Source organism: Trachemys scripta, chromosome 22, assembly GCF_013100865.1.
Source record: "Trachemys scripta elegans isolate TJP31775 chromosome 22, CAS_Tse_1.0, whole genome shotgun sequence".
Taxonomy (NCBI): domain Eukaryota; kingdom Metazoa; phylum Chordata; order Testudines; family Emydidae; genus Trachemys; species Trachemys scripta.
Window position 1 is genome coordinate 5,763,450 of NC_048319.1, and position 12,725 is coordinate 5,776,174.

Here is a 12,725-nt window from a genome sequence, read left to right on the forward strand (position 1 = left end):
TCAGTGGCAGTTTTGCAAAGTTGAGAGCTTCCAGATTGGGCCTAAAGTTTGGGCAGGTTTTTAGAAGGTGCCTCAGGTCCCCGACAGGCCAGGACGGTCATTTGCCCTCCACAATATGGGAAGCAAAACAGATCCCATTAGAGACCAAGTGATGGGGAAGACGTGGCAGCTGATGTGAATTCTGCTGGCACCAGGCAGGGGGCAAGAGACGAAGCAGGAGCATCCTAACGTAGGTCTCATTGCTGTGCTGACTGTGCTCCTCTTGGCTTCCATGGGAGCTTTGCCACTGACTTCTGGTAGGATCCAGCCTGGTTGTCAGAGGAGGACGCTGGGGATAATGGCAGAAGCAGAGAGAGCAGCCGAATGCCCGTATAACATGCTTGCAAAGTGTGTGTCCCGTCCCTCAGAGGCTGGTCCACACAGAGGATAACAGCCTGCTATTGCTACCGGCCGAGAGAGAGGTTAACGTTTAGCTCATGTGGTAGAGGTCTGGGCTCTGGGTTCTAGGTTCAAGCCCTGCTGATAACCGGGTGGTGGGAGTCCCCACTGTTCTTTCCTGCTCCAGGAAGGACAGACTAAGCTCCAGGCAGCCGCTTGTAACTTTCCCTCTCAGATACTAGAAGCTGGTACATTTATAATCTACCTGCAGAGGCCGCCCTCCCCGGGTGGACACAAATCTATCAACGCACTTGTATGACCCCTGTCATCAGCGTATCTGAGCCCCTCACAATCCGTAGTGTATTTATGCTCACAGCACCATTGGGAGCTTGAGCGAAGCTACTGCCCCAATTGTACAGCTGGGGAACTGAAAAAATTAATGGAGATATCCTCGCTCCTAGAACTGGAAAGGACCTTGAGTCCAGCCCCCTGCCTTCACTAGCAAGACCAAGTACTGATTTTGCCCCAGATCCCTAAGTGGCCCCCTCAAGGATTGAACTCACAACCCTGGGTTTAAGCAGACCAATGCTCAAACCACTGAGCTAGCCCTCCCCCAACTGAGTCAGAGCGAGGCTAAGAGACTTGCCCATGGTGACCCAGTGTGCATGTGGCAGAGCTGGGAAATGAGCTCAGTTCTCCCTTGTCCCCAGCCAGAGAACTAATCACTCCCCCATCCTTCCTGCCTCAGGAAAAGCAGGGCGATTTCTCCCTTCCTGCCGCAGGCCCGACTCCCCTCTCACACACAGCAGTGCAAATCAGGAGCAACTCCCGTCAGCGAGGCAGTTCCAGTGGTGTGAGGTCAGGCCCGGTCTCTCTTGTGTAGGCAAGTAACAACACCTGTGTGTGCAGATAATGCCTGGAGGAGCCTCCTCCATACACCCGGGCGTATCATGCTCCGGTTGCCTCTCAAGACCCAACTAAGTCAGCCTGGTTGGCTTTAATAATAATTTAATTTGAATAATGCAAAGTACTCCACTTAGGAAGGAAAGTACTCCAAAGTACTCCTCTTAGGAAAGAAAGTACTCCAAAGTACTCCACTTAGGAAGGAAGGATCAGTTGCACACATACAAAATGGGAAATGACTGCCTAGGAAGGAGTACTGCGGAAAGGGATCTGGGGGTCATAGTGGATCACAAGCTAAATATGAGTCAACAGTGTAACGCTGTTGCAAAAAAAAGCAAACATCGTTCTGGGATGTATGAGCAGGAGTGTTGCAAGCAAGACACGAGAAGTAATTCTTCCGCTCTGATTAGGCCTCAACTGGAGTCTTGTGTCCAGTTCTGGGTGCCACATTTCAGGAAAGATGTGGACAAATTGGAGAAAGTCCAGAGAAGAGCAACAAAAATGATTAAAGGTCTAGAAAACATAACCTCTGAGGGAAGATTGAAAAAAATGGAGTTTGTTTAGTCTGGAGAAAGGAAGACTGAGAGGGGACATGATAACAGGTTTCAAGGAGGAGGGAGAAAAATTGTTCTTCTTAACCTCTGAGGATAGGACAAGAAGCAATGGGCTTAAACTGCAGCAAGGACAGTTTAGGTTGGACATTAGGAAAAACTTCCTGTCAGAGTGGTTAAACACTGGAATACATTGCCCAGGGAGGTAGTGGAATCTCCATCACTGAGGATTTTTAAGAGCACCTGTCACAGATGGTCTAGATAATACTTAGCCCTGCCTTGAGTGCAGGGGACTGGAATCTCAAGGTCCCTTCCAGTTCTATGATTCTAATCCCCGTCATCCTTCTCTAGCATCACAGGATCTCACAGCCCTTTACAAATATTACTCACTTAATCTACATAGCTGTGCCACAAGGCTGGACTGTACAAGCCTCATTTTACAGGTGGGGAAACTGAGGCAGAAACTTAGCCTCAGAAGCCCTGGTGGGTTCCCAGTCTCTTGTGCTAACCACTGGACCCTACAGCCCTTACCAAGCTGTAAATAGAACCCAGGAGTCCTAATTTCAGGCCCCCTGCTCTAATCACTAGACCCCACTCCCCAAGCTGGGAATCAAACCCAGGAATCCTGGTTCCTAGCCTGCTGTCCAGTCCACTAGACAATGCTCCCACCTACAACAGGTGCTGTCTGCAAGGGTGGGTTTTTGCAGCCTACGTGCTAGTTTTTCTTGCTGAAAGAGAAACCCCTTTAGACATGCCCAGGAGTTTCCCAAAGCATCAAGCTTGGATTTGCCGAGGCCTCCTACGACCAGGTATCCAGCCCACAGCAACGTTCTCAACCCTCAAAAACAGGGGCTTCTAGTTCTACCCCATCGGCTACTCAGCGGGCTGGCGCTCCTCTGTCACCCGGAACAGGGGGCTCTCACGTTAACAGGCATTAAAGCCAACAGGAGCTGCAGGTGCTTATGGCCTGGCGCCAAGATCTTGGGCCATGGAAATGCTCCCAGGACATTATCAGCCAGGGCGTGGCCGGGATCTGAGGAATCGATGGGTATTGGAGTTTACAGTCTGTCCACACACTCCCCCTAGCCCAGCCTGGCTTCCCCACACCGGCTCACAGCCATTCCCTGCAGCAATTCCTGCCCTGAGAGCCTGGGATGAAAATCACCATCAACTCCTGCCATCCAGTGCTCTGACCCCTCTCCCTGCAGTGAACCTCCGTGGCCCTGCAAATGTTGCCAACTCCCCATAGCGAGTCCTCCTGCCCCACTGCACGTGGTGCCCCCTGGTAGAAGGTGTCAAGACTGGGGTAGCTTGGAGCGCCCCCGGCAGCTAATTAACCTGTCCTGCTCCCGACACCGCCTCATACTAGCAGAGGCTGAGAGTGGAGAATCTGGGAGCTCCCCCTGACACATCTCTCCAGCCCCACGCCACACAGCGCCTCCTGTTGGGAGAGGCTGGGAATGGAGTAGCTGGGGGCTCCCCATGTAGCCAGCTCTCCTGCAGAGAATCTGTGTTCAGGCCTCAGAGATGCATCTCAAATGCCTCCCCAGGATCCAGCTTTTTTCCCCACACCAGCCACTGACCCAGATTAGCCGCCTCCTGGTTCCTTTGATCGCTTCGAGGGACGAATCAAAGGCTGACAATGGAGGGAGGGTGGCCAGAGGAAGCCCGGGGACACCCCCTCTTGCTGCAGGCCTGGCGGGAGCAGACGGCTGGGACCTGTTGAGCACCTGGCATCTGGCTCCCAGATGGTCAGTCACCGGTGCCGCCCTGGAGGAGACGGGAGCCCTGCAGAATTCCACTGGTGAGCCGGGCGCTGCTCGCCAAGGGCTGCCAGCTCCCGCCGGTGAACCACGGCAGGACGGGCACTGATCCTCCACTGCCTCAGGAAAACCTGTTGCTCGTCCTGCCCAGGGCTGAGACCTGAGCAGCTGAGGCAGGGGAGGGGAGGTGCTCGTTAGAACAAACACAGCAGCACCAGCCACTCCGGCCAGTTACCCGGAGCGCAGCGAGCCGCGGCAGACCCGCTGCGTCCCCTCCCAGGTGATTACGCCTGGAGCCAGCGGTTCCGAGGGGACGACGCTGCTGGAGTCCTGGGGGAAAGCACAATTCCCAGGCCCATTCGGGGCCGCTCGGTGCCAGGCCAAGTCCCTCCGTGGCCTGATCTCGCTGCTTCTCCCCCCTCCCTCCACCTGTTGTCTTTCTAAACATGAAGCTCTTTGCAGCAGGCACCCCTGTGTCCCTATGGGATCGCCCAGCCCCCGACTCAGCACGGCCCTGATCCTGAGCCTGGTTCTCCAGGCCCTGCTTCCATACGCAAACAATAAGGTCAGCATCGCTACACCACAGAGGCCCTGACTATGGAGAGGCAGGGCACGCTCGGATTTCTGAGTCACTGCAAAATATCCAGGCGAGGGGGGGGCGTCTGCACCCTCACATGCGCCAACCCCCACCCACCCGTGATCACGCCGACCAGTGGCAACACGTCAGACAGGCCCTCCCGCTCCTTCTCCCCAAGCCGCAAATGCCAAGGGCCACGGTTAGAGAGGAAGACCCCGCCACACTCCCCACCTCCCCCTGCACGCAGCCCCCTGGCTCCCCGGCCTCGTGAAGCCCCAAGCTGTCCCCTTGGCGAGCAGGACCAGCAGGGGCAAGGGGGGGTTGTATGCAGGTGGAGGGGGAAGCCAGCCCCGCTAGGCCAGCTCCCGAGAAGAGGCCGGGGTAGCGTCAGCAGCAGATGAGCGCAGAATCCAACCTCAGCGGGATGGAGCGGGGGGGAAATAGGGCGGTTGGCTTAGTGGGGAGGGGAGATGCTATGGGTCAGAAGGCTAGATAAGCACCTAGACAGACAGATGGCTGGATGCACCCGGTCTCCCCACAGCCTCCAACACATGCCCGGGGCAAGAGGAAAAGCGGTACTTACTCCATTTTCCCAGCCTCTGCAATCCCCTGGCTGCCTCACCCTCTGGCTCGCAGCCCTGCACGGATCCAGGCGAAGCTCTGGAGGGAAAGGCAAACGCCAGCCCTGGGCGAGTCCCCCCCCTCGCTGTCTCTCCGCTCACGGGCAGCAGGCTGTGGGAGAGGTGGCGAGCGGCTGGTGGCCCTGCAGCATCCCCAGCTGTGTTATTGTCCTGAGTGCGACTGGCTGGCAGTGGATGGCTGAGCTGGGGATGTGAAGGGATTTTTTTTTTTCCTCCCCTTCCCCTTCTCCAGCATCCTAACAGCACCTTCTGCTGGGCGTCGCCTGTCACTGCCGCTGCTCGGAGAGTCTCCAGGAACAGAAGGCTCAGTGGAGACCTTGAGCAGCGCCTGGACGCGTTCAATAAGGAGGCTGCATCCCTTCCAAGTGCCTGACCGCTGGGGAGCACCAACCCAGACCTAGCATCCTGCCAACCAGCCGGGGCAGGGTCTGGGATGGACTCCCTGAGTTAGTAGGACTTATTCCCCTCCTGCCCCCCGATCCCATTTCCTTAACAGACGTGTGTCTCCAAATTCCTAAGCAAGCTTCCCTTGACAGCCTGCAGGTCCGGCCTTGACTAAGCACGGCGCAGAACCAGCCTGCTCGGTCGTACACACTGCAGGGAGAGGGGAGGGAAGGCGGGACTGGGGCATGATAAGCCTATTGGGTTTATTTCGATTTCTTTACAATGACCGCAGCCACCGTTCCGAGCTCGCCTGGGAAATGCGGTGTGGCGTTCTGAAATGAAAGTCGAGAGCGCCTTGCCTCCCCAGCGTGCTTTACCAGCCCTATCCAGACAGTGCTAGAAATGCAGCCACCTCTGGGGTGGAGAAACAGGAGCTGAGAAGGAACCCAGCGCACTGCACCATATCCGTACAAAGTCAGAAATGCAGCCATCTCTGGGGTGGAGAAACAGGAGCTGAGAAGGAACCCAGCGCACTGCACCATATCCGTACAAAGTCAGAAATGCAGCCACTTCTGGGGTGGCAGGGAGGTAGCCAAACCCTTGCACAACAGAGGGGGACGTGAGGGGAAATTTGGGTTAAGCAAATAGGGCGAAGCGAAGCTCTCACCCAACGTTCAATTCCTCACTGGGGCTCAGAAGAGCTGGGCTGCATTTCTGACCTTGCTAGGTTCCCTGCATAGCCTTGAGAGAGGCTCTTCCCTTTTCTGGGCCTCAGCGTCTCTGTATGGAAACCGGGGATAATAATCAGGGCCTAGGACAACGTGGCCCTGAGCTCAGTTCGGGTCTCTAGGCGCAGCTATTATACCAATAATCATCCAAAAAACCATTCCACGGGAGGGAGGAGCTGACCCTGTTGGGATGTGAACCATGTGAACCGTGAGCAATTGAAAATAAATGCTTAGACCATAATGCCACCGGCAATGAATAAGGGAAGCAGTGTGGTCTAGTGGACAGAACGCTGGGCTGGGACTCAAGAAATGGAGGGTTTATTCCCTGCTCTGCTACTGAAGACCTCAAGGGCTGGTATGTGGAATGGGCTTTGGAATTTCTTCAACTACAGGCGAGTCTCATCTTACACGCGTTTAACATGCGCGAATTCAGCTTGCGCGGTTGGTAAAAACAAAAAAACAAAACCAAAAAAAAGAAAAATAACCATTTAAATACTGTACCTGAAGTGCGGGCGATTCCGCCCGCCATTACACTCAATGTCATTTTGACTGTCTGCGATTTTCGCTTTACGCGCTGACAGCGGATTGTAACCCCAGCGTAAGATGAGACTCGCCTGTATACAAAAAGGATCTGAAATTTACATCCCACACGAGGGGCAAAAATTGCAGGGAAAGTCTCCAGACCCAGCTGGATGAAGAACTGCAGTAAAATGGTTATTAGGGGTAAGCAGAGAGCCTGTAGGGAGTGGAAGAAAGGATTGAGCAGCAAAGAAAGCAACATTTTGGAGTTAGCAAATGGAGGGATAAAGTGCGACTTGTTAGAAGTCAAGCTGAATTAGCGCTTGCCGAGGAAATGAATATAAACAAGAAGAGGTTTTTTAGTTATAGAAATAAAAAAAGAAGGTAGGCTGAGGTTGGGCCCTGTGCAGTGTGGATGGGAAGGAGATTAAAGATAACCTAGGTATGGCCTCAAAACTCAAATGAATTCTTTACATGGTTTTCAAAAAGGATGAGAACATGGACCACAGGCATGAAGTAAGGACAGCTGATGGAAATGAGGGTATAAAAATGGGAATTACCTCCTGAGATGGAAGAAAAACTTAAAGCACTTAATGAACTCCAATCAGGGCGGGGCAGATCAGTTCCTTCCCAGAATACTGAAAGAACTGGCGCACGAGATTGCTTGTCCGGTAGTAAGGATTCTTAATAAATCTTCCTATGTGGAGGGAGTACCACATGGTGGTACCACTGGAGAATCGCTAATGTCAGATCTATATTTAAGAAAGGGGAAAGAAATTAATTCAGGCAATTACAAACCTGTTAGTCTGACCTCAGTAGTATCCAAGGCTTTGGGACAAATTGTAAAGGAAAAAATGATTAAAGATATGAAGGAAAACAGGAAAGGGGCTGGAATACATCATGGGTTTATCAAAGCTAGATCATGCCAGCTTAACCTGATTCCCTTCTTTGGGAAAATAGCTGATTTTTTAGCTACAGGAAAGGCAGTAGATCTAATATACTTGGCCTTCAGTAAAGCATTTGACTTGATGCCATGTGGGAAATTATTAGTCGAAGTGGAGAAGGGGATTAATACAAGAAATGTAAAGTGCATAAGAAACTGGCTAAAGGGGAGAAGGTAACAAGTTGCTCTGAAAGGTGAATTGTCAGACTAGAGGAGTTCCTCCAGAGTCAGTCTTGGGACCAATCCTATTCAATATTTTTATTAATGACATCGGCACAAAAAGTAGGAGTGTGCTACTGAAATGTATTGCCAATACAGAGCTGGGAGGCATTGTCAGTACAGGGGAGGATCGGAATATTATGCAGGAAGATCTGGATGACCTTGAAGACTGGAGAGATAATGGTATGAAATTCAGCAGTACCAAGTGCAAGGTCTAATAGACTTAGGGTCTAATAATAAGAATCTCTGCTACAAGCTGCGGCTCATCGGATGGAAACAACAGAGGAGGAGAGAGACCTGGATGGATGAGTCGATCACAGGACAATTATGAGCCAGCAATGAGATGTGGCTGTGAAAAAGGCAGATGCGATCCTAGGATGTATCAGGCAATGCATATTCAGTAGAGATGGAGAAGTATTAATGCCATTGAACAAGGCCCATGTAAGACCTCATTTGAAATACTGTGCACACTTCTGGTCATCCATGTTCAAGAGAGATGAATTCAAACTGGAACAGAGACAGAGACGAGCTACTAGCATGATCAGGGGAGTCCTATCTTATGAGAGGAGACTGAAAGAGCTTGGCATGCTTAGCGTAGCAAATTGAAGGCTGAAAGGGGATGTGATCACGCTATCAATACATGAGGGAGGTAAATACCAGGGACGGTGAAGAACTATTGCACCCACAGGACATGGTGGCACAAGAACAAATGGGTATAAATGGGCCACGAATAAATTCAGGTTCTCTAACCATCGGAGAAGGGAGGTTCTGGAACAACCTCCCAATGGGAGTTGTGGGGGCAAACAACTTAATCAGTTCTGAGAGAGAGCTGGATACATTGGTGAGTGTGACTGTATGATGGATTTGCTTGAGATGGTGGGGGGTAGGGCCCAGCAGCCCTGGGGGATCCCTTCTGGTTTAGGACTTGGGTTCCTAACGCTCATGCTTCAGAGCTTTAGTTGGCCACTTGCAGGGGGTCAGGAAGGGATTTCCCCCCCCCCATGTATGGTGGGGGGAGAGGGGGTTGGTCTCCTTCCTCTGAAGCATCAGGGATGGCCACAGCTGGAGGTGGGACACTAGATGGGGAGGGCCAGGTCTCTGAGGTGGCACCAGGCATTCTCACTCTCCTGTGCGAGGCTGGCTGGGTCTTGCTCACATGCTCAGGATCTAACTGAGCCACCATATGTGGGGGCGGGAAAGAATTTTCATCCAGGCCAGACTGGCAGCGACCTGGGTTGTTTTTTTTTCACCTTCTTCCGTGGAGCGTGGTGGCTGGTCACTTGCTGGGATTACCTGGGCACATCTCCCTTAACCAATTCCCTGCCATCGCAGGGACCTCGGGCAGTGCCCGTCGCTCTGCCTATGTCTAGTCTCTGGTGGGCCGTAATACTTTGGTCCAATCCCGGGCTTGGATTTAGTGTGTGGGCTGGTAGCTGGGTGGATGCTGGTGATACACAGGAGATTCTGCTAGATGATCTGGTGCTCCCTTCTGGCCTTAAATTCTAGGACAAGATGGACGAGGGGCATTTCCGAATGGCTTCTGGCTTTCTTACAGCCCTGGCTCTCTCTTGGGTTGGGTTTTTTTTTTTTTTGCCTGCCTGCCAGTGCATGTCATTCAAATAAACTGGCCACTTCATACAGTTTCCACTTTTGGCCACCATTTGGAGGGCAAGAGGGCTGAGAGGGGAGATTAATGTTCGGGGCCTATAAACAACGTTTTTGCTGTTTTTTATTTTAAAAAGCCAGGAAAGAAAATAGCTACCTGAGCTCCTTTGTCCTTCCTCAGTGGGTTCCTCCTCTGGGCCGGGGCCGGCTGGCTCTCGAAGAGGGTCTGCATCCTCCACACTCCCTTCCTCAGCCAGTTCTTTGTCACTGGCCGCTGCTGGGTTTAATTCCTCCGGGTCTCACGAGGCAGCCGCTGTCACTCGCGCGTGTGTGTTTGTGGGGTCCCCAGCAAGTGCGACCGCGAGGTCCACACAGGAGCAGCAGGGCTGGAGGGTGCAGCCTCTGTTTTTTTGGGTGCCCTCCCTTGCTTTCTGGGAGGACTGCCCCCGTTCCTTCCCTTGCGCCAGGCATTGCTGCTCATTCCAGTCGTACCCCGGCTGCTGCATGCCCTCGGCAGTGTCTGACTTTAAGTCTTTATTCCTGTGGTTATTACACAGCTGTTTGCACTGCCCCTTCCCCCGACAGGACGAGGAGAGCCAGGATTTCTTTCCTGGGCAAGGCAACTGTAGCTTTACGTGGCCCTGTGGGCTAGCAGGGAGAAAGGCCTTTCAAAAACACGCAGGCAATTTTAACTTGTGTTCCCTGTGATCCAAGCAGTCATATCCAGCGCCCACCCCCGTCCCCATGGCCCTGTCATGGGGCCTGTGCCCAGCATCACACCGTATCCAGCGCCCACCCCCGTCCCCGTGGCCCAGTCATGTGTGCCCAGCATTGCACCGTATCCAGCGCCCACCACCGTCCCCGTGGGCCCCAAACAGAGAGTCAGGGCCCCAAACTGGCCCCAGCTGGCATGCGCACCCAAGAGGTGCTGAAAGAAGGCAAGTTTCCCCAGGAAAACGTTGGCGTTTTAGTAGTAATTAGCAGAGAGCACAAGAAGCCTGATCGAACTTCAGCAAATTCTCTGGATGGTCAATGGGCCCCTGCTAGGCCTGCTTCTGCGCCAACCAGCTGGAGTCCCTGGCTCCCTCCTCTCCGATTTCCTCCCCACAAAGACACGTGGTGAAGGGAGGCACCACCGGGATCCTAGTGCCCCTACAACAGGGGTGGGTCGCTAATGCTCCGGGTGGGCCCAGCTGGGCCCCATTTGACCTCCCCAGGGCAGCAGTCGCTGCTTCCGCTCCTCCTGGAGGGCCGATGGCCACGAAGAGACAATGGCACAGAGTAAGTCAGGTGCCGATGGCTCCCAGGTGGTTATTAGCCAGCACTGGGGCTCAGCCGGCTGCCTGGAGGTAGACAGACTCGTCCAAGTTTTTCTGCTGGACGCTCCCCTGTGCTGACTGGGTGTTTACCGCTCACCTGCCTTTATTTCCTCTCCCACTCCTGTCTATTTCTCCTGCCAGCCCTCTGGGGCAGGTGCTGTCCTCACTAGGGTTATACCGAGCACCAAGCACACTTGAGGCCCTAACCTCACCAGGGGATCCAGCTGCTCCGGTGACAGAAGTATTATTATTAATAACAAGGCGACTGGAGGTCCGCTCTCTCCCCCACAAAGCACAGCGGGACAGCCACTGAAGACTGCACCTACCACAATGCCCGGCTATAAATCACAGCCCCCCCTTGGCTTGCAATGCTAAGGTCCATCCCTGCCTCCAGCATTGGGACAGCTCTCCCGTCCTCCATTAGCCACCCAGCTCCCAGGGCTGCTTGAGAGCGCCTTCCTTTCCTCCCCCACAGGACAGCCCTTAGCAGGTGATGGTGGCTCCTTGGGAACTGAAACCATTTAAGTTTTAAGGACTGGAGGGTGCATTTGTATGTGGCACCCCTGGCCCCTACTGGAGGGACGCAGAATTGCTCAGCCGCTTGCAAAACCAGGCAAGACCTGAGTTCTATCCCCACCGGCACCAAGGTGGCCCAGCAAATTTCAATTTGGGCTGGCTGTGGGTGCGTTGATAGTATCTAAGCAAACAGCTATGGCTAAGCACGTAATAAAGAGCGGTGTCTGTGCCAATGGGGAGCTGAGGCAAGGTGTTCTACTGAGTGTTTGGATCTAGTTTATGATTATACTGGCTGGATACTGCGTGAACCTAGGGGAAGCGGTGGCTGCGGGAGGAGAAAGAAATTTTGGGTGCCAGGAAAGTCTGGGCTTTCCCCCCGCCCAACACAACGGTTTCCTTTAAGAAACTGACTCAGGAAGCAAAGATGGTGAATCTAAAACCACTACTAGGGTTGGGAAATCCATATGGTGAAAGCGTCAAGCCTTAAGTCCAGAGCAGAAGCCTGAATTACTCCACTTTTAGAGGCCTAAGACCACTTGATGAATTTGAATCCAATTAGCAGAGTTAGGATCAGATCTCCAGATTACAAACCCCTTCCCAAACACTGGCAGGAAAATCCTTTGCCCACTTCTCCTGTCTCTATAATGGGCTGACCCAAAAACCTGGATCTGCGTGTGAGTTTAGAAGGGGGCTCCAAATTTCACAGCTGGCCCTTATCTCTATAATGAGCTGAACCAAGCTGTCAGATCTGCAGGTGCATTTGAACAGGGAATCTAAATTCCCAGCAGTCCCTTATCTCTCTAATGGAAATAAAATTCTGGGTCTGAACTTCTTGGGGAGGATTTGAAATTTGGATCTCAGGTTTGTTCTGCAGGCCAAACATATAAAATTCTTCCGCTATAAGAGCAAGGAGAGCATGTGTGTAAAACCGGCCTCTTTGTACACCTCCCACCTGCTCTCTGAGGTCCCCGATTCCCAGGTGCGCACTTTATCATGTGTGCAAATACATGGCTCCTCCCCATGTGTGTGCGAGCCGGATTCTGTCCTGCCTCACGCTTACAGTCAAGTTCTGACGGCGGAAGCTTTGCTGCTATGGAGGTGAGGCTGGCAGGATGACAGTCTGCTTCCAGCTGACACGTGCAGACGTCACCCGCTGACTAGATGTCTTGGAAGCTCCATGGGTGTGGCTGGCTGGGGGTCTGTGGCAGTCTTGTCTCCCTAGTTTTGATCCCTATGGTTTTATTCCCCATTTTTACCCCAGCCCCTAACTTTGGTTTGGAGTGGGGTTTTTTTTTATATATATATAAAGTAAAACTGAGCCAAACCCACCAAGTCTCACCTGGGTTTGGGGGGAAAATGCAGAGAATTGTTGAGCGGTGGTACTACAGTGAAAGGTGCTATGGAAAGTCTTAAGAGGTTTATTCTACCTGTTCTAACATCTCAGAGGGGCATAAGTACCAGGGCCTAGATCCTGAGAAGCATTTAGGCACCTAACTCCCCCTGATTTCAATGGGAGTTAGGTGCCTAAATACCTTTGAGGCACTGAGCCCATGATCTTAATTTTTACAGATGGGGAAACTGAGGCACGGAGAAGGGAAATGACTTGGCAAAGTTCACATGGCAGGTAAGTAGCAGAGATCAGACAAGAACTCAGGCATCTTGTGCCCCAGGCTAGGGCC

At 52.8% G+C, this 12,725-nt stretch overlaps 1 protein-coding gene across 2 annotated transcripts in view; it reads right to left on the reverse strand.

The window, feature by feature from the left end:
* Positions 1 to 5,019, reverse strand: part of PALM (paralemmin) — a 73,985-nt gene extending 68,966 nt beyond the window's left edge. For both annotated transcript variants that reach the window (XM_034755612.1, XM_034755611.1), the window contains exon 1: positions 4,756 to 5,019. In XM_034755612.1, coding sequence (XP_034611503.1) covers positions 4,756 to 4,760 — 5 coding nt within the window. In that variant the 5' untranslated portion in view covers positions 4,761 to 5,019. The remainder of the gene's footprint in view (positions 1 to 4,755) is intronic.
* Between the last annotated feature and the right edge of the window lie 7,706 nt (positions 5,020 to 12,725).